The sequence below is a fragment of the Symphodus melops genome (assembly GCF_947650265.1).
Source record: "Symphodus melops genome assembly, chromosome: 4".
In the NCBI taxonomy this organism is placed as follows: domain Eukaryota; kingdom Metazoa; phylum Chordata; class Actinopteri; order Labriformes; family Labridae; genus Symphodus; species Symphodus melops.
The window spans coordinates 483,176-510,851 of NC_136694.1; the positions used below are offsets into that span (position 1 = coordinate 483,176).

At 46.0% G+C, this 27,676-nt stretch overlaps 4 protein-coding genes across 4 annotated transcripts; all 4 read right to left on the minus strand.

Annotated features, from left to right (window-relative positions):
- Positions 1 to 185: 185 nt before the first annotated feature.
- On the minus strand, positions 186 to 3,773 carry LOC306823064 (odorant receptor 131-2-like; the record flags this gene model as incomplete). Its single annotated transcript, XM_079342429.1, has 2 exons — positions 3,540 to 3,773; positions 186 to 953 (listed from the first exon to the last, which is right to left on the minus strand). Exons 1-2 carry the CDS (start codon positions 3,687 to 3,689, stop codon positions 186 to 188), a joined length of 918 nt encoding a protein of 305 aa, XP_079198555.1. The 5' UTR covers positions 3,690 to 3,773.
- A 6,857-nt stretch (positions 3,774 to 10,630) lies between these two features.
- On the minus strand, positions 10,631 to 11,615 carry LOC306823065 (odorant receptor 131-2-like; the record flags this gene model as incomplete). Its single annotated transcript, XM_079342430.1, is given in 3 exon segments — positions 10,631 to 11,083; positions 11,085 to 11,444; positions 11,520 to 11,615. Coding segments are annotated over 3 exon segments (876 nt in total). The 5' UTR covers positions 11,583 to 11,615.
- Positions 11,616 to 15,752: 4,137 nt separating this feature from the next.
- Positions 15,753 to 17,811, minus strand: LOC306822729 (odorant receptor 131-2-like). The gene is made up of 2 exons (XM_079341926.1): positions 17,656 to 17,811; positions 15,753 to 16,617 (listed from the first exon to the last, which is right to left on the minus strand). Exons 1-2 carry the CDS (start codon positions 17,797 to 17,799, stop codon positions 15,850 to 15,852), a joined length of 912 nt encoding a protein of 303 aa, XP_079198052.1. The 5' UTR covers positions 17,800 to 17,811; the 3' UTR covers positions 15,753 to 15,849.
- A 2,703-nt stretch (positions 17,812 to 20,514) lies between these two features.
- Positions 20,515 to 24,613, minus strand: LOC306823066 (odorant receptor 131-2-like; the record flags this gene model as incomplete). The annotated part of the gene is made up of 2 exons (XM_079342431.1): positions 24,380 to 24,613; positions 20,515 to 21,282 (listed from the first exon to the last, which is right to left on the minus strand). The coding sequence occupies exons 1-2, from the start codon at positions 24,527 to 24,529 to the stop codon at positions 20,515 to 20,517; spliced, it is 918 nt and encodes a 305-aa protein (XP_079198557.1). The 5' UTR covers positions 24,530 to 24,613.
- Between the last annotated feature and the right edge of the window lie 3,063 nt (positions 24,614 to 27,676).

The following is a 27,676-nucleotide window of genomic DNA, read 5'->3' on the forward strand; positions in this document are numbered from 1 at the left end:
CAATCAGGTCAGCTACACGCCTCACCATGGGAAACAAACTAAAACTATTATGATTCATCTGAAAACACAAACCAGGAGGTTTTTTTATTGAGCAAAGACAAAAAGAAGAATATAAAGAAGCAGTCAAGAACACAATCTGATGTTTTTTTTTTTAATGATTTCATAACCAGTCGATAATCTGATGCTTACGGCGTGCTGACTTTACACAACAGATACCTCTTCAGATACTTTCTGAAAGTCTTGTCTCGTACGCCATAAATGATGGAGCTTATGGCGCGTGGAAGGATATGTATGATTATATAACAAGCGAACAGGGAGTCTGAGACGTTCTTGGGGAACCATTGCAGGAGAGCGGATGTTAACAGAGGATCTGCATACGTTGCCATACACAGCAGCAGCTGAAAACCGTGGAGAACGATGGTGTTTCTGGCCTTCTTAGCATCTTTGCTCGCTGCTTTAGCGGTGAACAGGATTCTAAAGTACGTGTAGAAGATAACAAGCCAAACCACCACCAGATACATGATGTAAGTAATGTCTCTTTTCCTGACGATGTGCGGATTTGGGAAGGCCGTTTCTCTGAGGCAGAACACTCGAGAGCTGAAGAAGTCCAGCGGCTCGGTGGCCAACGTGATGAAAAGATCAGGAAGGACAGACAACATGCTCGTGATCCAGATCAGACCGATCACAATCAAGGTTCTCCTGATGGTGCAGATCTGCACGTGGCGGAGCGGCATGCAGATGGCGATGTAGCACTCCACCGCCATGCAGGCCAGGTTGAGAGGCGTGTTCTCGGTGGTGAAGAGAGCCAGCAGCAAGAAGACACAACACATGGAGACATTTATTTTGTAGAGGGTGTAGCTGATGATGAACAGGATGACAGTCAGCATCACCTGGATCATGTCGTTGAGTACCAGGTGGAAAAACAGGATGTATCGAGGATTCATGTAGAAAATCTACAGAGTGAAAAGAAACAGACGAAGTGATGAGTAACACCAACATGTCAGAGGTAGATTTAGTGACTTGGGACAAAGACAAAGACATGAAGGAAACATGCTGTGTTGAAGAGAGAGCTGATGACGCAGTCTGTGGTGTCCAGCGTCCTCTTCTACGCAGTGGTGTGCTGGGGAGGAAGCTGCAAGAAGAGGGACGCAGCACGCCTGGACAGACTGGTGAGGAGGGCCGGCTCTGTGGTGGGTACAGAGCTGGACTCACTGGTGACAGTGGTAGAGAGGAGGTCTCTGGACAAAATGCTCTCCATCATGGACAACACACACCACCCTCTGCACAGCACCTTCACCGGGCAGAGGAGCATGTTCAGCGAAAGACTGCTGTCACAGTCGTGCTCCACGGACAGACTCAAGAACTCTTTTGTCCCCCTATAGGCCATAAGACTGTATGACACTTCACTGTCACGGCAGGGAAGAAGCGCACGGTGATCCCTGGAATCTTTTTTCACTTTTTTCTCACTCCTCATCTGCACTGCTGACCTCAGAGTCAGCCCCCAGTTGGACACTTTAATGCATATTGATAGTCACCTTACTGAGCACTGGTCACTTTAAAGATAATCACCCTAATCATGTCTGGTTTCATCCTACTGTTGTGTTATGCTACATCTGTAAGGGTTGACATGATCACCCTAACTAGGTCAAGTTTCACTCTATTGTCTTCAACAATTAATGCTAATCTGCCCCTCAATAGTTGGGTACTTAACGATAATCACCCTAATCACTCCTGGTTTCAGGTTATTGTCTAGGACACTTAATGCAAATCACTGCTCCTTTAAGTTGGTGAGATCTATCTATCTATCTATCTATCTATCTATCTATCTATCTATCTATCTATCTATCTATCTATCTATCTATCTATCTATCTATCTATCTATCTATCTATCTATCTATCTATCTATCTATTTATCTATCTATCTATCTATCTATCTATCTATCTATCCTCTGTGATCAGTCAGCCAATCAGAGAGCTGCTCTCTTCCTGTGTGATCATGAAGGAAACCTGCTGTGTTGAAGCTTCTCTGACAACAATGCAGCAGCCAGTATGTCCTCCTTCTAACTTTAGATTCTGCTCCTGAATGCTCTGGATTTGATTGGACCAGAGAAGGTAGGCGGGGCTTTGAAGGCCGTTTTGGACGCCCCTGGGTTTGCCAGATATGAGAGCAGTTATCAGGTGAACAGGTGTTGCAGCGATGGAAGCGGGCAGTGGAACTGCTTCAGATAGAAGTGATTGTACCCGAGCTAAAAAGCCTCTGCATGTTTCTAATAAGCTCCAGCAGCAGAAAGCTTCTCAAACTAGGATCAATGTTGGAGATGAAACATGGAGAGAGGTTAGAACGCAGAAAGCTTTACAGACCCATGCAGAGCTGGCTAAACACTGAAGCTACAGTGTCCACCACATGCAGAGCTGGCTAAACACTGAAGCTACAGTGTCCACCACATGCAGAGCTGGCTAAACACTGAAGCTACAGTGTCTCTACATGCAGAGCTGGCTAAACACTGAAGCTACAGTGTCCACCACATGCAGAGCTGGCTAAACACTGAAGCTACAGTGTCCACCACATGCAGAGCTGGCTAAACACTGAAGCTACAGTGTCTCTACATGCAGAGCTGGCTAAACACTGAAGCTACAGTGTCCACCGCATGCAGAGCTGGCTAAACACTGAAGCTACAGTGTCCACCACATGCAGAGCTGGCTAAACACTGAAGCTACAGTGTCCACCACATGCAGAGCTGGCTAAACACTGAAGCTACGGTGTCCACCACATGCAGAGCTGGCTAAACACTGAAGCTACAGTGTCTCTACATGCAGAGCTGGCTAAACACTGAAGCTACAGTGTCCACCACATGCAGAGCTGGCTAAACACTGAAGCTACAGTGTCCACCACATGCAGAGCTGGCTAAACACTGAAGCTACAGTGTCTCTACATGCAGAGCTGGCTAAACACTGAAGCTACAGTGTCCACCACATGCAGAGCTGGCTAAACACTGAAGCTACAGTGTCTCTACATGCAGAGCTGGCTAAACACTGAAGCTACAGTGTCTCTACATGCAGAGCTGGCTAAACACTGAAGCTACAGTGTCTTTCATCCTCAGTGGGACACATAGAAAAAAGATGCTGCTGCTTAGGAAAAAAAACACACGGTGGACATGGGGTTTAAATATATTATATTATATATCTATTCTATATGTTATAAGAGAGGTCGCCATCCTGGTCGACTGGTCATCACCAGTGCGTTGAGGCTATTTTGGGCGTGAAGCCCCAGACAGGAAATAGCCAACCTTTGCCTCATGGTTAAACCACCTTTGCTCTTCTGTTGCTGAGACTGGCTGTGTTCCTACCTCCTCATATGTTGATCTCCTCTTACATGTTAATAGAGAGGAAACAAAACGCTCCAGTTCAACACCACCATCACCCACTGGGACATCAAGCAGAATCATCCCCGCTCTGACAGAGTCAAAGTTTCAGGCTGATTGGCGTGGACGTCCTGCTTGTGTTGCTCGTGTTGTAGAGTGATGTGAAGAATGTCGTACCTGATGTTTGCGGAAGGTGTGTATGAGTCCCGCGTGGACGTAGTTGAGCGAGATACTGAGAACGACCACGATCACATTCTTGGTCACAGCTTTGGCGAGGGAGTCTCGGTACTCGATAACCACGGTCACGTTAGCAGACGACACGTTCATCTCTCACAGGTCTGCTGAAACAGGACAAAGTCTGGAGTCAGGTTTATGAAGGTCTCATTTAGTAACACGTGACATCCTCAGATGTGGTCACCACAATCTTAAAGGTCATTACAAGACTGTGATGTTTGTTTGTTACCATGGTAACAGAATAAGAAGTCCAAGGTCCCTTAGCTGACAGACAACCAGCCAATCACAGAGCTGACAGGTAGAGACAGACAACCAGCCAATCACAGAGCTGACAATAGACAACCAGCCAATCACAGAGCTGACAGGTAGAAACAGACAACCAGCCAATCACAGAGCTGACAGACAACCAGCATGTGATTGGACTGTGGGAGGAAGCCGGAGAGAACCCATGCTGTGCACGGGGAGAACATGCAGACTCCACACAGACAGGGATTCAAACCAGCAACCTCTTCACTATGAGGGGACAGAGCTAACCACTGCAGCGCCGTGCAGCCTGATAATGTTGATTCAAACCTTTATTTATTCTCATGAGCACGTCGAGGTTTCCCTCAGTCTGAGACTATGATCCAACAAAACGCCAAAGGTAGAGACAGACAACCAGCCAATCACAGAGCTGACAGACAATCAGCCAATCACAGAGCTGACAGACAACCAGACCTTTGAGACTATGATCCAACAAAACGCCAAAAACACAACAAACACTTCAAATCATCAGATCAGAGCGCTGAAAACCTGCAGCCCATGAGCAACTGTGTTCAAATCCAACCTGATCTTCAACTTTCTCTCCTCCACAACATGTCCTGTCTGTCTTCAGCCGTCCTCTCCAATAAAGACAAATAAATCAAAACAACAAAATAACAACAGACACATCGCAGTGTCACATTTTAACAGATAAACAGTCGACGATATTCTCCTTAAAACAGTCAACATTCAGAGAGAAGGCTGGTTCCATCTTCAAACACACACACACACACACACACACACACACACACACACACACGTGCATGCATGGTCAATAAATGTTTAAACACATAAAGAGATGAAGAGCGGTGAAGCTGCAGCACAGGCTCCTTCAGTAACTTCAACTGTTGTCTGAGCTGACTTTTAAACACCAGCACATCATGAGAAGTTCACAGTTCATTGTTGAGATCAATCAAAGTGATCACTGACATGAGTCTTAAGCTGTATAATCAGCCTCATGTCCTACGTCTGTGTTTCCATTTAGACTTTAAAACCAGACAAACAGAGAACTGCAGGCAGAGAGAAGCTGAACACCTTCCTCCTGTTCTCTGTGAGCGACTGTCAGAGGGTCGCTGTGTGGATCCACAGAGGCCTGATGAAGAAGAGGCTGAACACCTTCCTCCTGCTCTCTGTGAGTGACTGTCAGAGGGTCACTGTGTGGATCCACAGAGGCCTGATGAAGAAGAGGCTGCAGCTGAACACCTTCCTCCTGCTCTCTGTGAGCGACTGTCAGAGGGTCGCTGTGTGGATCCACAGAGGCCTGAAGAAGAAGAGGCTGCAGCTGAACACCTTCCTCCTGCTCTCTGTGAGCGACTGTCAGAGGGTCACTGTGTGGATCCACAGAGGCCTGAAGAAGAAGAGGCTGCAGCTGAACACCTTCCTCCTGCTCTCTGCACATTTTACACTCAAACAGAAAACGCTCTTTAAAATCTAAAAGATAAAAATGTTCTGCCACAGATGAAAGCTGGAAAAGATACAAACAGGTGAAGTGTTAATAACTCACCAAGCATCACACACACACACACACACAGTCTGTGCAGGTCTGACCTGAGTGCATGCTGTCAAAGCCCAGAGACACAGCTTTATCTGCTTTATGTGCTTCTGTGTGCGCGTGTGTGTGTGTGCGTATCCATGTGTGTGCGTGTGTATGTACATGTGTATGGATGTGTGAGTGTGTGTATGGATGTGTGTGTGTGTATGGATGTGTGTGTGTGGATGTGTGAGTGTGCATGGATGTGTGTGTGGATGGATGTTCCCCACGAGGATGGCCTGCCCAGACCCCCCCCCAACCTATCCTATTCTTCTTTCTGCATCTTGTCCCATTTCAAGCCCAGCTCAGTTTATCAGATGGCTGTTCCGTCATGATCCGGGTCTGCTGAAGATTTCTGCCTGTTAAAAGGAATTTTTTTCTTGCCACGCTATGATGGATTCAGCTGGGCTCTTGTAATATAGCCATCAGTAAGGTAACTCCGGACCTTCAGGCATACAGGCCTTAGTCAGTTCAAGTGGACGGCCCGGAGGCCAAACAGACTCAGGGAAGAGTTCTGGGGGTTGGCCAGGAGGCCGAGCAGACACAGGAGAGAGTTCAGCTGGGCGGCCCGGAGGCCGAGCAGACACGGGAGAGAGTTCAGCTGGGCGGCCAGGAGGCCGAGCAGACACAGGAGAGGGTTCAGGTGGCCGATCAGACCTGGCAGACAGTTCAGGCGAGCAGCCGGGTGACCGGCCAGTGAAGGGCAGGACCTTCTCCAAGGGCCCAGGAGCCAGCCCGATCACAGACGAAGGAACGTCTGCTGTCGGCTGGACTGCCGAGGAGGAGACGTCAGGAGTCGGCCGGACCGCAGAGAAGGAGACATCAGGCGTCGGGAGGACGTCAGGCATCGACTCGACCGCCGAGGAAACGTCGGTGCCGGCCAAACCAGCGTGGAGACGTCGTCGGGCATCGGCCCGAATGCCGAGGGAACCTCAACTTGATGCCGACGGCGGTCAGCAGGCACGGGGACAGGAAGCTGACCACGCTCTCCCGGAACAGGGACAGGAAACAGACGGCACTCTGCCGGAGCTGGTGGCAGACAGCGCTCTGCCGGAACGGGGACAGGAAGCAGACAGCGCTCTGCCGGGACTGGTGGCAGACGGCGTTCTACAGGGACAGGAAGCAGACAGCGTGCTGCCGGAACAGGGACAGGAAGCAGACGGCGCTCTGCCGGGACTGGTGGCAGACGGCGTTCTACAGGGACAGGAAGCAGACAGCGCTCTGCCAGAACAGGGACAGGAAGCAGACGGCGCTCTGCCGGAACAGGGACAGGAAGCAGAGGCTCTGAGGCACCATGAGGCTGAAGCCTGGACTGAGGCCTGAGTTCTACTTTGGGCCGAGGCTCGGATTGAGGCCTTGTGGAGCACAAAGGTAGAGTCACTGCTGGGCTAGGCAACCGGGAGCCATGGCGGCCTCTCTTCCTTGGGCCTCCGCGGTTCCCAGTAAAAATGGCCAGGCGGGTGCCAGTCCATGGAGACTGCTCAGAAGAAGCAGTGCTCCGGGCCAAACGGAAAATATTTTGAAAGTAAAGTATTTTAGAAACACCGTCCATAGAATCAAAATCTTCTGCTGGGTCCATTACTGGTCGGTTCATTCTGTCACGTTCCGGGTAGGAAACAGGGAGGGGAGGACCCAAGTCCCCAATAACCAATAATCTATTTTAACAAAAAGGCAAAAACAAAAACTTACTTAGAAAAACCAAAATCCAAAAACCAGGAGGCGAAAACACAGGGAGCAGGGAGAAGCAGCAACCAAAGACGACGACATACGAAAGACACTGACAATGACAATGAACCGACCAGAAACTGAGGCAAACACAGAAACTAAATGGACATGGGGTAATCAGACGCAGGTGAGACTAACGAGACAGGTGAGGAACATCAGGGTCATCAGAAAGGCAGGAAACACAAGGAACAAAGAACACAAGACCAGAACACTGAGGACAAGTACAAAGTAAAACCCAACACTGACACCACCACCAAAACCAGATCTACAAAATAAAACAGGAAACACCAAAGACTAGACTTAAAACACAAGACAGGAAATAAACTAACAGGCAACATAGGAGGACACAAGGATACAGGGAAACACACTGAAGACTAAAGTAAACCACACTAGGAACATAGATACACAGAACACGAGGGAAATAATGAACTGAAACAGGATTAAATACAGAATAAAAACCAAACCATGACAACAATGAGCATGTTTACCTGCTCTGTCGTTAATGTTAACAGACAAACAGGAAGCTCCTTTACCTGCTCTGTCTTTAATGTTAACAGACAAACAGGAAGGTCCTTTACCTGCTCTGTCATTAATGTTAACAGACAAACAGGAAGCTCCTTTACCTGCTCTGTCGTTAATGTTAACAGACAAACAGGAAGCTCCTTTACCTGCTCTGTCATTAATGTTAACAGACAAACAGGAAGCTCCTTTACCTGCTCTGTCATTAATGTTAACAGACAAACAGGAAGCTCCTTTACCTGCTCTGTCATTAATGTTAACAGACAAACAGGAAGCTCCTTTACCTGCTCTGTCATTAATGTTAACAGACAAACAGGAAGCTCCTTTACCTGCTCTGTCTTTAATGTTAACAGACAAACAGGAAGCTCCTTTACCTGCTCTGTCATTAATGTTAACAGACAAACAGGAAGCTCCTTTACCTGCTCTGTCGTTAATGTTAACAGACAAACAGGAAGCTCCTTTACCTGCTTTTATAAAGTGTCTCCAGATAACGCCTGTTATGAATTGACGCTATATAAATAAAGATTGATTGATTGATTGATTGATTGATGTGTGTGTGTGTATGGATGTGTGTATGGATGTGTGTGTATTGGTGTGTGTGTGTATGTGTGTGTGTGTGTGTGTGTGTGTGTGTGTGTATGTATGTGTGTGTGTATGTATGTGTGTGTATTGGTGTGTGCATGGATGTGAGAACCCTACCAGTAGTCTGCACCTCTGTCCACCTCCTGTCTCCGTGGCGTTTCTAAAAATCCAAAACATTCCCACAATCTTTGGTTTCAGTTTGGCTCGTGGTAAATTGAGAATCTCAACTATGCTTTTAGTTTTGAATTGGAACATGGCTTCTACTGCAGCCTATTGGCTTTATCATGAACTGCACCACAGGTGTTGTGTCTTTAAAAAATGTAGCTGACAGGTGGTAGATTGACAGGTGGGCGCCATGTAACAGTTTGTCAGGAAGCTTAAAACCCGCCTCAGCTCTCAGCCTGTCGTTAGCTTGACTCAAAGTTAGACAGCATTTCCAGCATGGAGACCGCCATCCATGGGACTCCAGCGCCCCCTTCAGGGATACACGGGTGATGTCACCCAGGCTTCAAACATTCATATTTCTATGGTTCAGACCTGATTTGAACCTGTTTACGACGAAATGCCATCGTAGAGATCCCATCAAGACAGGGTGAACTGGAAGCATGACTCAGCACAGTACCTAGCTTAGTCTTACTCATATGCTGACATTTCTGTTTCCATTCATCATCTTTAAACTGGACTGTTCACCTGTTAAATGGAGGTCTGTCTACCAGTCAGATGGAGTTCATGTTTGCTATCATCCACTCTCTAAACCCTTTGTCTGCTTGTTTGAGGTAAAGGAGAAATGTTTTACAAATAGCTGTAAATAAATACCAACGTTATCTTTACTAAAACTTTATTCATCGGTTTTCATACATCCAACAATTTTACTGCACAGGTTATCCAGCCTTAAGACAAACAGACTTAAAGTCCAGTTCACTGATTTTGCTCCTATTGAAGCCCGTACAAACTCACTGCATTTATTTGGCATAACTTCCTGTTTTGTTTTTTTCATCCAGACCCGTTTTTGTCATGCCATTCAGCCTTAGGATGGAAACACACAAGAAGGTTTTAGGACTTCACAAAGGTCAGGGGGCGTGTCTTCATTCAAGGTCCGTCGTATTCCATTTTTTTTGTGTTGTCGCTGCGATTACATTATTGGTCCCGATAGAGTTGGAGGTCTGGAATTGTGAATATCAAACATGTCTGATATTTAGGATTACTGGTCAGACTGCAAGGACTCCCCACCGACCTGGAGAGGGCAAGCCACCTTTTTCCGGTCGAGAACCATGGCCCCAGATTTAGAGGTGCTGATCCTCATTCCAGCCGCCTCACAACCGGCAGTGAACCGTCCCAATGAGCGCTGGAGGTCCAGGTTTGATGGAGCCAACAGGATCACATCAGCCGTAAAAAGAAGAGACGAGATCCTGTGCTACCCACACCGGACTCCCTCCGGCACCTGGCTGCGCCTAGAAATTCTGTCCATAAAAGTAATGAACAGAACCGGTGACAAAGGGCAGCCCAGCCGGAGGCCAACGCGCACCGGGAACAGGAGCTTGGAGCATACTCTTGGAGCACCCCCAACAGGACGCCACGGGGGACACAGTTGAACGCCTTCTTCAGATCCACAAAGCACATGTGGACTGGTTGGGCAAACTCCCATGAACCCTCGAGCACCCGATGGAGAGTGCAGAGCTGGTCCAGCGTTCTATGGCCAGGACGAAAACCGCATTGTTCCTCTTGAATCTGAGGTTCGACTAACAGCCGGATCTTCCTCTCCAGTACCCTGGAATAGACTTTCCCAGGGAGGCTGAGGAGTGTGATTCCCCGGTAGTTGGAACACACCCTCCGATCCCCCTACTTGAAAAGAGGGACCACCACCCCGGTCTGCCAGTCCAGAGGCACTGTCCCCGACCTCCACGCGATGATACAGAGACGTGTCAACCATGACAGCTCCTGCACATCCAGAGACTTAAGATACTGTCTGTTGTTGTTATTATTTTGTATTTATTTGCATTGTGTTTTTAATTCAATGTAAAGTGTCCTTGAGTGCTATGAAAGGCGCTGTGAAATAAAATTTAGTGAGTACTGGGTTCTTGTTCACGAGTGGGAAGAGGATGGAGCGTGAGGTCAACAGACGGATCGGTGCAGCGTCCGCAGTCATATGGTTGCTGTATCGGTCCGTCGTGATGAAGAAGGAGCCTAGCCGAAAGGGGAAGCTCTCGATTTGCGAGGGAAGTCTGGGCATCTCTGCCTAGACAGCGGCCCCTGAGACCGGCACTGGATAAGCGGCAGAAAATGGATGGATGGATGGTCAGACCACCTCCGACGGAATGCTGACTGCCTCAAGTGGACACTCGAGGAACTGCAGCGTATTTCATGACTGTCTTGACTTTCAGTTGTGGAGGTTGTCGCTGGGTTTGGACTCAGTCCAGGGTTTAATGCTTGTTCTCACTGTGCAGAGGAGATACTTCATTAAATGCTGTCGAAACATCTGATCTCGAAGGCCGTACACGATGGGACTGATGAACCGGGGAAGGACCTGGATGATGATGTAGGACACAAAGACTACATGTATATAATGTTTAGGAAACCAGCTCAACAGAGACCTGCTGATCAGATTGTAAACATATGTGAGAATAGACAACAGCAGCTGGAAACCATGGAGCAGGATTGTATTCCTGGCCTTCTTTGCATCTCCATCAGCGGATTTAGCTGCTGTGAAGATCATCACATACGTGTAGAAGAGTGTGAGCCAAACACCAATCAGGTAGACTGTGTAGCAGACGTCCTTCTTCTGCACGTATATGGGGTGTCTGAAGACAGAATGAGTGTCACAGAATAGAACAAGAATGAAACACCTGCACGGGCTCCGTTGCGAGGAAGATAAAGACGTCGGGCAGTGCAGAGACGGCGCTCAGGGCCCAAATCCCACCAATCAGAACATATGTTCTTTTGACCGTACACAGCTCAGCGTGCCTCAGAGGTAAACACACAGCGATGTAGCACTCCATCGCCATGACGGCTAAGTTGAGCGGAGTGTTGAGAGTGGTGAAGACGGCCAGCGTGATGATGAGGCAGCAAAGTGAAGCATTGATTCTATAGAAGATATAACTGAAGACAAACAGGCTGATTGTTGTCGTGAGCTGGATCATATCGTTCACCACCAGGTGGACGAACAGGATGTAACGAGGATTCATGTTTAAAACCTGAAGGAGACAAGAAGACATTCTGTAATAAAGCTGAAGCTGGTTTCAGGGGTTAAATCACAGAAACATTCTGACCTGCTGCTTCCTGAAGGTGTGGATCATGTAGCTGATGGTTTCACCCAGAACTAAAATGATCATATTTTTGGCCACAGCTTTGCTGTAAGAGTCTCGATAACTCATAGCATCTGTCACGTTGCGGACGTCAGATGAGGCGTTCATGGAGTTCATCTGACGCCTCTGTTGGAGACAGATCAACATTTAAAGGTTATATTTCGGTGCATGCTGTAGCTCTAAACCTCAAACACAACATACTGGAACTGGAAACAGGACTCAAACGTTTTATTTTCTCTTCAGGCTTTCCGTCCCTAAAAAGTTACAGTACTGTTACTGTACTGTACATGGATGTGACGTGAGCAGCTCAGACCAACCTATTTGGCGAGAACACAACGGTGGATTTATCTTTTTTGCATTCCTAACCCGGTCGAGAAAAGGTGGTTTGCCCTCTTCGGGTCGGTGGGGAGTCCTTGCCCCAGGTGGAGGAGTTTAAGTATCTCGGGGTCTTGTTCACGAGTCGGGGGAAGATGGAGCGCGAGATCGACAGACGGATCGGTGCGGCGTCTGCAGTCGGCGTCTGCAGTCATGCGGTCGCTGTATCGGTCCGTCGTGGTGAAGAAGGAGCTAAGCCGAAAGGCGAAGCTCTCGATTTACCGGTCAATCTTCGTTCCTACCCTCACCTATGGTCATGAGCTTTGGGTCATGACCGAAAGAACGAGATCTCGGATACAAGCGGCTGAAATGGGCTTCCTCTGTAGGGTGGCTGGGCGCACCCTTAGAGATAGGGTGAGGAGCTCGGTCACCAGGGAGGAGCTCGGAGTAGAGCCGTTACTCCTTCACATTGAGAGGAGTCAGTTGAGGTGGTTCGGGCATCTGGTCCGGATGCCTCCTGGACGCCTCCCTAGGGAGGTGTTCCGGGCATGTCCCTCCGGGAGGAGGCCTCGGGGTAGACCCAGGACACGCTGGAGAGACTATGTCTCTCGGCTGGCTTGGGAACGCCTTAGGGTCCCACCGGAAGAGCTGGAGGAGGTGTCTGGGGTGAGGGAAGTCTGGGTGTCTCTGCTTAGACTGCTGCCCCCGCGACCCGGCCCCGGATAAGCGGCAGAAAATGGATGGATGGATGGATGGCATTCCTAACCCCAGAAAATCCCCCCACCGTCGAAACAAAAGGCACATCTGATACAATATTTTGTCTCCCCCAGAAGTGTTGTCGTGTAAAGCCAGCCTCAGTCCAGAGTCCAAACATTACAGACAACATTACGTTGGGCCTGATGTACTAAACGTTTGCTTGTATTAAAATGTGTGCAAACTTGATACCACCAGCAACAACATGCTATATGATCTACTGACAGGGTGCAGTGAGGATTACATCTTTCTTATGAGCAAAACAACACGTCTTGTCCCTTTAGTACGTTTGCCTTAATGAATGTGCAACATGAGGCCTTTTTGCCTCAGTGTGCAAAATACTGGGAGGAGAAAATACAAAGAAGTTAAGTTAGTACACGGTGTGATTTACCAAGCCAGGCAAACATTGAGGTGATTGTGACTTTCTAAATTTAACCCTTTACAGGAAACTCATTGAAATACTTTGAAATTCAAAAATTCAACCTCACAGTGTTATTCAGGGACATAACAGAACTTTATTTCTGTTATAACATTTAAAAAAAAATCTAAGTGTAATAAACATTTACAAAGCTACCATATTTGGTTCAAATGCCACAATAGCAGGATCAGTGACGTAGGGTGATCTCTTCTGATTGGCTGAGTGAGGATCACATGCTTCTCGACCTCACTGAGGTGCAGAAGGCTGGCCATGTGTAATGTTTGGGTTAACACTTAACGTGTTAATCCAGGAGCACAATCTGTTTCCCTCTTCTCACCAACATTTTAAACTGAGCATTTCCTTTTTCTCGGGTTGCACGTTTTACAAAGACATCTATGTCCGATCAGACACAGCGCTGGTCTTGGCAATAGTCCGAGTGTTGCACCTGAGCGCCGTGCCACAGCTCGCACTTCCTGCGCAATGTTTGACAATTCATTCGAAAAATGAAGGACAGAAAAGAGAGGCCACGTTTAATGCCGAGGTTTTCTGATAAGCCAAATGTTATTTTTGTTATACTCAGATTTATCTGCTAAAACTCGAAAATTCTATACAGTCACTTGCCTCTCTCACGTGGACTTTAGTACTCTTTAATTAGGATCTCAGTAAATCAGGCCCTTAGTGTTATAAAATAAAAGTCTGACAGATAAATTAAACTTTGAGTTGAACTCTGTCAGATGTGATCTGTTGCTGCTCTCTGACCTCGGCAGAATAAACTCTAAGATAATCCAGTCTGTCTCACGATTTCCAGCAGAAACCTCCCCAGGATGAACTTTAAAGAGTTTCCATCAATGTTCCTTAAAAAGCAGACCATCTAAGTTCACACAACAATCTAACAACAGATAATTCTCCTGAAAGTAGCAAAGATTCATTAGACTGATGCTGAGATCACAGCTAACACACACGATCAGTTGTTGAATTCACAACATCTGGTGAATCAAACTTAAACTCTGTGAACAAGAGGAGGCCCCACGATTCGATATCTTCTCCATACTTGAATCACGATTCTACATATTGTGAGATAACTTTTCCAAACGCTTTTTATGTCCACAAGATGAATCAAAATCCAGAAGTGTTTTGTCAGTGGAGCCCACAGACTGCTGTGATCCAAGTCAAACCCTGTAAACGGCTGCATGCTACCATGAAGGGTCTGTGTACAGGTGAGAAAGTGTGACAGAGTTTACCTTTAAGTCTAACATTTAAAAACAGGATCTGCACGACGTGTTGAGTTCTTATCAAGACAGTGAGACTGGCTAACGGTGTCTGATTCAATAAATCTGTTTCCATAAAGAGCGACCGTGTGCCCGAGCGTCGTCACTGCCTTTCAGTTGTTCCCCCTCCTCCGATCTGCACACCTGTCACACACTCAGGTGTGTCATGATTCTAGAAACGTGCTGAATTTAAGAACTCAGAACAGAAGTGTTGTGTTAAAGCAGTTAACACCACACACAGTTTAAAGAATAGAGACCACAGTACAAAGAGTAAACAGCATTATGACAGCGAGCAGCTGTTTTAACTGTCCTACCTGAGACGCCGTCTGTGAGGCTCCACTTTCAGAAGTCTGATGGCTTTTTATGAGGAGGCTGCAAGAGTTCTGCAGACTGGCAGAGTCTGCATCACTGTGACATCCAGAAACATCCAGTGAACTCAACTTATTCATCAGAGGCCTGTCAGTCAGCCATAACACTACTTTACCATCAGTGTGTGAATGTGTATGAATGGATGAGTTAATACTGATGGACTCTGCAGCAGCCTCTACCATCAGTGTGTGAATGTGTATGAATGGATGAGTTCATACTGATGGACTCTTTACTCTGCAGCAGCCTCTACCATCAGTGTGTGAATGTGTGTGAATGGATGACTTCATACTGATGGACTCTTTACTCTGCAGCAGCCTCTACCATCAGTGTGTGAATGTGCATGAATGGATGAGTTCATACTGATGGACTCTGCAGCAGCCTCTACCGTCAGTGTGTGAATGTGTATGAATGGATGAGTTCATACTGATGGACTCTTTACTCTGCAGCAGCCTCTACCATCAGTGTGTGAATGTGTATGAATGGATGAGTTAATACTGATGGACTCTGCAGCAGCCTCTACCATCAGTGTGTGAATGTGTATGAATGGATGAGTTAACACTGATGGACTCTGCAGCAGCCTCTACCATCAGTGTGTGAATGTGTCTGAATGGATGAGTTCATACTGATGGACTCTGCAGCAGCCTCTACCATCAGTGTGTGAATGTGTATGAATGGATGAGTTCATACTGATGGACTCTGCAGCAGCCTCTACCATCAGTGTGTGAATGTGTATGAATGGATGAGTTAATACTGATGGACTCTGCAGCAGCCTCTACCATCAGTGTGTGAATGTGTATGAATGGATGAGTTAATACTGATGGACTCTTCACTCTGCAGCAGCCTCTACCATCAGTGTGTGAATGTGTATGAATGGATGAGTTAATACTGATGGACTCTGCAGCAGCCTCTACCATCAGTGTGTGAATGTGTATGAATGGATGAGTTCATACTGATGGACTCTGCAGCAGCCTCTACCATCAGTGTGTGAATGGATGAGTTAATACTGAGGTATTTAGATTTGAGATTGTGGTATCCTTTTGTTTCTAAACGTTACATGATGAGCACGTTAGTTGAAGAATAGTGGAGTTAATGAAGAGAAGGAGTGAGAGTTGTGCAAAGTTTTACTTTATTATTAGGAAATACCTCTTTACTTTTTGTAAGTTCTGAAAGGTTATCGGATGGTGACTTTACAAAACAGATACCTTTTCAGGTACCTCCGGAAAGTGTTGTCTCGTACACCGTAAATTATTGGACTAATGGATCTGGGCAGGATTTGCACAATAACATAGTAAGCAAAGAGACTGTCTGTATAGTTTTGAGGAAAACGTTGCCTGAGAAAAGATAATAATGGAGGGCCAATATATTTTCCCATACCCAGCAGCAGCTGGAACCCGTGCAGAAGGATGGTGTTTCTGGCCTTGTTAGCATCTTTGCTAGCTGTTTTTGCCGTGAACAGAATCCTACAATACGTGTAGGAGATAGTGATCCAGACTGCAGCTAGAAGCAGTGAATGTACGACATCTCTCTTCTTAACTAAGAGCGGATTTGGAAAGGCCACTACTCTGAGGCAGAACACTCGGGAGCTGAAGAAGTCCAGCGGCTCGGTTGCCAACGTGACGAACAGATCAGGAAGAACAGACAACATGCTCGTGATCCAGATCAGACCGATCAGAATCAAGGTTTTCCTGATGGTGCAGATCTGCACGTGGCGGAGCGGCATGCAGATGGCGATGTAGCACTCCACCGCCATGCAGGCCAGGTTGAGAGGTGTGTTCTCGGTGGCGAAGAGAGTTAGCAGGATTATGACCCAACAGACGGGGACATATATTCTGTAGATAGTGTAGCTGATGATGAACAGGATTACAGTCAGCGTCACCTGGATGGTGTCATTGACCACCAAGTGAATGAAGAGGATGTATCGAGGGTTTCTGTAGAAGATCTGAGGGAGAGAAGCAAAATACATCTGTGAAGGTTCCAGTCTTTGACGCCATGGTAGTTCACAGTTACATCCAAGAGACAACGGGACCTGGTTCAAGATTCAACCAGGTCCAGTTAGCTTTTGGTTTTTGACTTTGAACAACCATAAAATGTGCAAGTGGAAGGTTAAGGAAATGGGAGAAGCCTCACTTTTAGTACACAAAGGCATATATATGGTAACTCTTAACGGACTACAGTACCCAACTTTAACACAACATATCACCTTCACAGATTCTCTTCCCACAGATAACATGTGCCTAATGTTGCCATGGTTGGTTTGGACCAGTAGAGGGCTCCAGTGGGTTTGTACTCTGGTCGGATGAGCGGTTTTGTCATCCCAGGCCTCGTGACCACCTAGCCTTTGTTTTTCTGAGTGCCAGCGTCTTTTTAAAATTGCTTTCTATGAGGGGAGAACGTTCACAGAAGCAGGCGGGCGGCCCAGAGAAAAAGCACAACAACACGTGCTCAAGGTGAAAATCGTCCAACCTTTCATAAAGGCGCTGTTGAGGTCACTGCTAACTACTGATCGTGTCTTGTACCCACAACCTCCTCGCTTTCTTCTCAGTGCATAAACGCTTCATGTGAGCGTTCATTAGCACACAGCCAAGGCTTTTCTACAGACGCAGGTGGACACAGGGCTTAAAATGTTTCCTCTCAGCTCCTCAGTGATCTATAAAGCTGTTGACTTTGTAAGCTAACAAACTGCTGTTAAAAAGCCACTATGGCGCAAGCTAACACTAGCATACTTGGACTGGCAGCGTTTTAAATTTGGTCTGCAGTAGCCATTTTAAACACTAGCATAACAGCATAACAAATATTTTAAAACTGAAAATAATGTCATTTTAATCGTGAGTAAAAACACTGAAATCAAATTTCAGCGTTTAATCCAGATGTTAAAAAATGAATTCTTTAACAGCTCAAATAATAACGCATCCTGACACACATTTTAAAGACCCTGACCCTCCAACAGTGAAACGGTTTAACCCGGCCGCGGTCATACCTGGTGTTTGCTGAAGGTGTAAAAGAGGCTGGCATTGATGTAGTTGATGGAGATCCCCAGAAACACGATGATCACGTTCTTGGCGACGGCTTTAGAGAGAGAATCTTGATACCGAACGACCACCGTTGTGTTGGCCAATGACATGATCAGCTCAAATATTACAAAGTCCTTCCTAGAAAGGAGAGAGCATCATATTAGTTTAATGATGTTCGTAATCAATGTCATAACACTGAATTTATCAGGTCACAATTTAAAGGAGTGGTATGTAAGTCTGACACCTGGAGTTTAAAATGGGTACTGCAGTCTAAACATTGTCGAGAGCTGCAGCATCCTGTCCCGTATTAGACAGCAGCCTCTACCATCAGTGTGTGAATGTGTGTGAATGGATGAGTTAATACTGATGGACTCTTTACTCTGCAGCAGCCTCTACCATCAGTGTGTGAATGTGTCTGAATGGATGAGTTAATACTGATGGACTCTTTACTCTGCAGCAGCCTCTACCATCAGTGTGTGAATGTGTGTGAATGGATGAGTTAATACTGATGGACTCTTTACTCTGCAGCAGCCTCTACCATCAGTGTGTGAATGTGTGTGAATGGATGAGTTAATACTGATGGACTCTTTACTCTGCAGCAGCCTCTACCATCAGTGTGTGAATGTGTGTGAATGGATGAGTTCATACTGATGGACTCTGCAGCAGCCTCTACCATCAGTGTGTGAATGTGTAGGTGTGACCTGTGGTGTAAAAGACCTTTGAGTCATCAGAAGTATAGAACAGAAATATAAAAATCTATTCTCCATTTTAACAGACTTGCAGGACAAGAAAACGTTTTACTTAATAGTATAATGTCTCCCTTTATAGTTTTTTATATTGTTTATTTAAAACACAAATTATGTTGCTCTTCTATTTGTAAATTATTTCCTTTTTGGTAGAGTTGAGAAGTGTTGTGCTGTCCTACCTGTGCAAATGGCCATAAACATGAACATGTAATCTAAGCTACCTTCTCTGGTCCAATCAGATCCAGAGCATTCAGGAGCAGAATCTAAAGTTAGAAGGAGGACATACTGGCTGCTGCATTGTTGTCAGAGAAGCTTCAACACAGCAGGTTTCCTTCATGATCACAGAGGAAGAGAGCAGCTCTCTGATTGGCTGACTGATCACAGAGGAAGAGAGCGTCATCATCTCTCTACACAGCTCAATTAAAGAGGATTAAACAACACTTAATTCCAGAAATGGGCTTTGAAGAAAACTTGATTTTCTCACAGAACATTGAAGACAACATGAGCAGACGTGTTCCCCTCCTCACTCGTCTTATTAACATCAACAAAGCATCTACAGAGAAGTGTGCACGTCTGCGTTTTCATGATAATGAAGGGCTCCATGTGCCATTATCCCACTATCACTTTATTATTTAGTACATACACTTGGCTTTATAGTCAAATATTATATTTATTACTGCATTATAGTTCTGTTATATCTGTTCATTACATATATGCATCATGTCTGATCACATCTTAGTCTGATCACTGTCCACTTATATCTGTTTCTGCACTACAGTTCTGTTTATACCTGTTTCTACAGTCTACTGCATGTCTGTTTACATCACGTCTGTTTACATCATGTCTGTTTGCATCATGTCTGTTTACATCATGTCTGTTTACATCATGTCTGTTCACATGTTTGCTTTACATGCGTGTCCTTTTACTGTCCTCTGAATCTAACTCTGTAGTTTGTTTTTAACTTGTACAAACATCTAGACACTTGACTCTCTGCTCTTCCTTCGATCTAACTCTGTGATTTTATATTCTAACTTTGTACTAACACTCTTAAAACTTATTCTTCTTTGACACTTTATTCTTTGTTGACTCTTATCTTGGTTAAAGGTTTTAGCATAGCTGCACTGTCGTTCATTTACTGCTCTGTGTGCTCTTGAATTTCCCCCCACGGACAAATGAAGTTGTTTGAATTTGAATTATGAGACATGTTGTAACATTAGTAATAAGCTGGTGAGCCACTGTGTGGTATGTACAGGCTGGTTTACTGATTCACATCACACAGCTCACAGCTTCACTCATAACACAAGTCAGTGATATTCAGAAGCTCAGAATCAAACATTTCCCCTCCTTAGAGCCAGCTGTCAGTCACGGCCTGACCAAAGACAAACTCTGTGATTAATGTGAGGGAGAAGCTTCAGAGCGTGGAGCTGTCAGCAAGACACACAACTCATAAAAGTGCCCACAAGAAGAGAAATCAAGACACCACTGAGTATAAACACAACAGGACAGAAACACGTAAATCTGTTCGTTCCTCAACATCAACCACGTTCGACTAAACCAATCCTTCAGTTTGAAGAGAATGATGTCTGAGCAAAGGGGCTCAACCAGGAGGACATGTTCAAGGATAGAAACACAAATCACATGTGACAGAAGAGTTATGAAAAATCCACATAAACAAGAAGACGTCAGTGTTTGTGTTTGAGGCAGGAGCGACATGAGAGAAGAGAAGCTGGTACTTACCCAGTGCATGCAGTAAGACGAGCACATCAACAACATGGCTTCAGTCAGTCTCTCACTTTATAAATGGTGTCTCACCATCCACTGTGAATATTACTGGACAAATCCTGCAGTGACGTCTGACGTCTGTTCCTGCAGGGGGTTCACACCTGTCAATCAGGTCAGCTACACGCCTCACCATGGGAAACAAACTAAAACTAAAACTATTATGATTCATCTGAAAACACAAACCAGGAAGTTCTTTTATTGAGCAAAGACAAAAAGAAGAATATAAAGAAAGAGTCAAGAACACAATCTGAAGTTTTTTTTGTTTAATGATTTCATAACCAGTCGATAATCTGATGCTTACGGCGTGCTGACTTTACACAACAGATACCTCTTCAGATACTTTCTGAAAGTCTTGTCTCGTACGCCATAAATGATGGAGCTTATGGCGCGTGGAAGGATATGTATGATTATATAACAAGCGAACAGGGAGTCTGAGACGTTCTTGGGGAACCATTGCAGGAGAGCGGATGTCAACAGAGGATCTGCATACGTTGCCATACACAGCAGCAGCTGAAAACCGTGGAGAACGATGGTGTTTCTGGCCTTCTTAGCATCTTTGCTCGCTGCTTTAGCGGTGAACAGGATTCTAAAGTACGTGTAGAAGATAACAAGCCAAACCACCACCAGATACATGATGTAAGTAATGTCTCTTTTCCTGACGATGTGCGGATTTGGGAAGGCCGTTTCTCTGAGGCAGAACACTCGAGAGCTGAAGAAGTCCAGCGGCTCGGTGGCCAACGTGATGAAAAGATCAGGAAGGACAGACAACATGCTCGTGATCCAGATCAGACCGATCACAATCAAGGTTCTCCTGATGGTGCAGATCTGCACGTGGCGGAGTGGCATGCAGATGGCGATGTAGCACTCCACCGCCATGCAGGCCAGGTTGAGAGGCGTGTTCTCGGTGGTGAAGAGAGCCAGCAGCAAGAAGACACAACACATGGAGACATTTATTTTGTAGAGGGTGTAGCTGATGATGAACAGGATGACAGTCAGCATCACCTGGATCATGTCGTTGAGTACCAGGTGGAAAAACAGGATGTATCGAGGATTCATGTAGAAAATCTACAGAGTGAAAAGAAACAGACGAAGTGATGAGTAACACCAACATGTCAGAGGTAGATTTAGTGACTTGGGACTTCCCCAGACAAAGACATGAAGGAAACATGCTGTGTTGAAGAGAGAGCTGATGACGCAGTCTGTGGTGTCCAGCGTCCTCTTCTACGCAGTGGTGTGCTGGGGAGGAAGCTGCAAGAAGAGGGACGCAGCACGCCTGGACAGACTGGTGAGGAGGGCCGGCTCTGTGGTGGGTACAGAGCTGGACTCACTGGTGACAGTGGTAGAGAGGAGGTCTCTGGACAAAATGCTCTCCATCATGGACAACACACAACACCCTCTGCACAGCACCTTCACCGGGCAGAGGAGCATGTTCAGCGAAATACTGCTGTCACAGTCGTGCTCCACGGACAGACTCAAGAACTCTTTCGTCCCCCTATAGGCCATAAGACTGTATGACACTTCACTGTCACGGCAGGGAAGAAGCGCACGGTGATCCCTGGAATCTTTTTTCACTTTTTTCTCACTTCTCATCTGCACTGCTGACCTCAGAGTCAGCCTCCAGTTGGACACTTTAATGCATATTGATAGTCACCTTACTGAGCACTGGTCACTTTAATGATAATCACCCTAATCATGTCTGGTTTCATCCTACTGTTGTGTTATGCTACATCTGTAATGGTTGACATGATCACCCTAATTAGGTCAAGTTTCACTCTATTGTCTTCAACACTTAATGCTAAGCTGCTCTTCAATAGTTGGGTACTTAACGATAATCACCCTAATCACTCCTGGTTTCAGGTTATTGTCTAGGACACTTAATGCAAATCACTGCTCCTTTAAGTTGGTGAGCCAATTTACATCCCTGCATTGACTGTTTAATGACTGTACTCACACCTCTGGCACTACCTCAAACACCTCTGTACATGCACATGTAACTAGTTTCTAAAGGTCAGCACTTTGTTTCTAAGGCTCTTTAACTGTTTACAGGTCTCTTTTAACCAACACATGTTTTTCTCTCCTCACAGGTTATGTACATTATGCTATATTAGTTTTAAGTCTAATGCTAATGCTAACTGCACAGGTTTAACATATAATTATGTTTATTCTTAGTCACATAGGGGCTGCTATATCTTGTTTGGGGGATTTTGTATACAGAGGGGAGGGGGGACAGCGGGTGTGTATTGTAACTAATGTCTTGTGTCCTGCCTGTCTGTATACTGCTACTGGATGCCTTGAATTTCCCTCGGGATCAATAAAGTATCTATCTATCTATCTATCTATCTATCTATCTATCTATCTATCTATCTATCTATCTATCTATCTATCTATCTATCTATCTATCTATCTATCTATCTATCTATCTATCTATCTATCTATCTATCCTCTGTGATCAGTCAGCCAATCAGAGAGCTGCTCTCTTCCTGTGTGATCATGAAGGAAACCTGCTGTGTTGAAGCTTCTCTGACAACAATGCAGCAGCCAGTATGTCCTCCTTCTAACTTTAGATTCTGCTCCTGAATGCTCTGGATCTGATTGGACCAGAGAAGGTAGGCGGGGCTTTGAAGGCCGTTTTGGACGCCCCTGGGTTTGCCAGATATGAGAGTAGTTATCAGGTGAACAGGTGTTGCAGCGATGGAAGCGGGCAGTGGAACTGCTTCAGATAGAAGTGATTGTACCCGAGCTAAAAAGCCTCTGCATGTTTCTAATAAGCTCCAGCAGCAGAAAGCTGCTCAAACTAGGATCAATGTTGGAGATGCTTTTGAAACATGGAGAGAGGTTAGAACGCAGAAAGCTTTACAGACCCATGCAGAGCTGGCTAAACACTGAAGCTACAGTGTCCACCACATGCAGAGCTGGCTAAACACTGAAGCTACAGTGTCTCTACATGCAGAGCTGGCTAAACACTGAAGCTACAGTGTCCACCACATGCAGAGCTGGCTAAACACTGAAGCTACAGTGTCCACCACATGCAGAGCTGGCTAAACACTGAAGCTACAGTGTCCACCACATGCAGAGCTGGCTAAACACTGAAGCTACAGTGTCCACCACATGCAGAGCTGGCTAAACACTGAAGCTACAGTGTCTCTACATGCAGAGCTGGCTAAACACTGAAGCTACAGTGTCCACCACATGCAGAGCTGGCTAAACACTGAAGCTACAGTGTCTCTACATGCAGAGCTGGCTAAACACTGAAGCTACAGTGTCCACCACATGCAGAGCTGGCTAAACACTGAAGCTACAGTGTCCACCACATGCAGAGCTGGCTAAACACTGAAGCTACAGTGTCCACCACATGCAGAGCTGGCTAAACACTGAAGCTACAGTGTCCACCACATGCAGAGCTGGCTAAACACTGAAGCTACAGTGTCCACCACATGCAGAGCTGGCTAAACACTGAAGCTACAGTGTCCACCACATGCAGAGCTGGCTAAACACTGAAGCTACAGTGTCTCTACATGCAGAGCTGGCTAAACACTGAAGCTACAGTGTCCACCACATGCAGAGCTGGCTAAACACTGAAGCTACAGTGTCCACCACATGCAGAGCTGGCTAAACACTGAAGCTACAGTGTCTCTACATGCAGAGCTGGCTAAACACTTAAGCTACAGTGTCTCTACATGCAGAGCTGGCTAAACACTGAAGCTACAGTGTCTTTCATCCTCAGTGGGACACATAGAAAAAAGATGCTGCTGCTTAGGAAAAAAAACACACGGTGGACATGGGGTTTAAATATATTATATTATATATCTATTCTATATGTTATAAGAGAGGTCGCCATCCTGGTCGACTGGTCATCACCAGTGCGTTGAGGCTATTTTGGGCGTGAAGCCCCAGACAGGAAATAGCCAACCTTTGCCTCATGGTTAAACCACCTTTGCTCTTCTGTTGCTGAGACTGGCTGTGTTCCTACCTCCTCATATGTTGATCTCCTCTTACATGTTAATAGAGAGGAAACAAAACGCTCCAGTTCAACACCACCATCACCCACTGGGACATCAAGCAGAATCATCCCCGCTCTGACAGAGTCAAAGTTTCAGGCTGATTGGCGTGGACGTCCTGCTTGTGTTGCTCGTGTTGTAGAGTGATGTGAAGAATGTCGTACCTGATGTTTGCGGAAGGTGTGTATGAGTCCCGCGTGGACGTAGTTGAGCGAGATACTGAGAACGACCACGATCACATTCTTGGTCACAGCTTTGGCGAGGGAGTCTCGGTACTCGATAACCACGGTCACGTTAGCAGACGACACGTTCATCTCTCACAGGTCTGCTGAAACAGGACAAAGTCTGGAGTCAGGTTTATGAAGGTCTCATTTAGTAACACGTGACATCCTCAGATGTGGTCACCACAATCTTAAAGGTCATTACAAGACTGTGATGTTTGTTTGTTACCATGGTAACAGAATAAGAAGTCCAAGGTCCCTTAGCTGACAGACAACCAGCCAATCACAGAGCTGACAGGTAGAGACAGACAACCAGCCAATCACAGAGCTGACAGGTAGAGACAGACAACCAGCCAATCACAGAGCTGACAATAGACAACCAGCCAATCACAGAGCTGACAGGTAGAAACAGACAACCAGCCAATCACAGAGCTGACAGACAACCAGCATGTGATTGGACTGTGGGAGGAAGCCGGAGAGAACCCATGCTGTGCACGGGGAGAACATGCAGACTCCACACAGACAGGGATTCAAACCAGCAACCTCTTCACTATGAGGGGACAGAGCTAACCACTGCAGCGCCGTGCAGCCTGATAATGTTGATTCAAACCTTTATTTATTCTCATGAGCACGTCGAGGTTTCCCTCAGTCTGAGACTATGATCCAACAAAACGCCAAAGGTAGAGACAGACAACCAGCCAATCACAGAGCTGACAGACAACCAGCCAATCACAGAGCTGACAGACAATCAGCCAATCACAGAGCTGACAGACAACCAGACCTTTGAGACTATGATCCAACAAAACGCCAAAAAACCAACAAACACTTCAACTCATCAGATCTGAGCGCTGAAAACCTGCAGCCCATGAGCAACTGTGTTCAAATCCAACCTGATCTTCAACTTTCTCTCCTCCACAACATGTCCTGTCTGTCTTCAGCCGTCCTCTCCAATAAAGACAAATAAATCAAAACAACAAAATAACAACAGACACATCGCAGTGTCACATTTTAACAGATAAACAGTCGACGATATTCTCCTTAAAACAGTCAACATTCAGAGAGAAGGCTGGTTCCATCTTCAAACACACACACACACACACACACACACACACACACACACACACACACGTGCATGCATGGTCAATAAATGTTTAAACACATAAAGAGATGAAGAGCAGTGAAGCTGCAGCACAGGCTCCTTCAGTAACTTCAACTGAGCTGACATTTAAACACCAGCACATCATGAGAAGTTCACAGTTAATTGATGAGATCAATCAAAGTGATCACTGACATGAGTCTTAAGCTGTATAATCAGCCTCATGTCCTACGTCTGTGTTTCCATTTAGACTTTAAAACCAGACAAACAGAGAACTGCAGGCAGAGAGAAGCTGAAGAGAAGAGTCTGCTCTCTGTGAGCGACTGTCAGAGGGTCGCTGTGTGGATCCACAGAGGCCTGATGAAGAAGAGGCTGCAGCTGAACACCTTCCTCCTGCTCTCTGTGAGCGACTGTCAGAGGGTCGCTGTGTGGATCCACAGAGGCCTGATGAAGAAGAGGCTGCAGCTGAACACCTTCCTCCTGCTCTCTGTGAGCGACTGTCAGAGGGTCGCTGTGTGGATCCACAGAGGCCTGAAGAAGAAGAAGAGGCTGCAGCTGAACACCTTCCTCCTGCTCTCTGCACATTTTACACTCAAACAGAAAACGCTCTTTACAATCTAAAAGATAAAAATGTTCTGCCACAGACGAAAGCTGGAAAAGATACAAACAGGTGAAGTGTTAATAACTCACCAAGCATCACACACACACACACACACACACACAGTCTGTGCAGGTCTGACCTGAGTGCATGCTGTCAAAGCCCAGAGACACAGCTTTATCTGCTTTATGTGCTTCTGTGTGCGCGTGTGTGTGTGTGCGCGTGTGTGCGCGTATCCATGTGTGTGCGTGTGTATGTACATGTGTATGGATGTGAGTGTGTGCGTATCCATGTGTGTGCGTGTGTATGTACATGTGTATGGATGTGAGTGTGTGTATGGATGTGTGTGTGTGCGTATCGATGTGTATGTATGTGTGTGTATGGATGTGTGTGTGTGTGTGTGTGTGTGTATGTGTGTGTATGGATGTGTGTGTGTGTGTGTCTGTATGTATGTGTGTATGGATGTGTGTGCGTGTGTGGGTATGGATGTGTGTGTGTGCATGGATGTTCCCCACGAGGATGGCCTGCCCAGACCCCCCCCAACCCATCCTACTCTTCTTTCTGCATCTTGTCCCATTTTCAAGCCCAGCTCAGTTTATCAGATGGCTGTTCCGTCATGATCCGGGTCTGCTGAAGATTTCTGCCTGTTAACAGGAAGTATTTTCTTGCCACGCTATGATGGATTCAGCTGGGCTCTTGTAATATAGCCATACCGAAACCGCTTTTTGCACGGCCTATTTAAAAAAAACACGGCCTTGAAATTATTGCACGGCTTGACCTCGGCCGTGCAAATATCTACATTTAATAGACGTGTTTACTACACGGGTTTCTATACGGTGCGCTAAATATCTGATTAGGCTACTTTTTTAGGCTACGTTTGCTGAATACCGGTACTGAAAAGCTTAAACCTGATCCTGTTTGCGTTTCTACAGCCACCTGTGTCCTATTTGGTAGACGGCGTGTCAGCCGGATGATGATAGGCGCTATGTAAATAGCGTCATATGATAGCAGCTAACCGCTAACAGCTAACCGCTAACCACTAACTAATGAATTCAACAAAAGAGAAAAACGCTACATAAACAAAACCAACGCTGGAGACATCCAGCAGTTCATCTTCTCTGTCACTGACATGTGACTCTTTATTACAAGAACTCAATCAAGCTTTGTTTCAGAGAAGGCTGTGATCGGCGAGGAGAAATACACACGTAAACAATCAGCTGTGTGTTACAGTCAATGGTTTAAACACGGCGGAGTTTTGTTTACCGACGTAACACAGGAAGTGACGATTCTTTCAACCAATCAGAGGACTGCAGGGTTTAGCTCCACCTTTTCGGGTCAGCGCCACATTCGAATATGCTGACAGATGATTGACTTATCAAATTCTAGGGATCTATTATTACTGGATGACACATGTAATATTATGAATTGATTTGTTTGTTGTTTGTTTTTTAAAGAAAGTGCAGAGAGAAGCAGTGGGCCAACAAAGGGGTTAGACAACATGAACCAAGTGAGTTGCAGTCAAATGATGAAGGGGTGTGTCAGGGCA

Coding starts and splice junctions, on each gene's coding strand:
- LOC306822729 (XM_079341926.1), bottom strand. CDS start 17,799: ATGTCATTGGCCAACACAACGGTGGTCGTTCGGTATCAAGATTCTCTC. Junction 16,618..17,655: donor ACACCTTCAGCAAACACCAG/GTATGACCGCGG, acceptor TCTCTCCCTCAG/ATCTTCTACAGAAACCCTCG.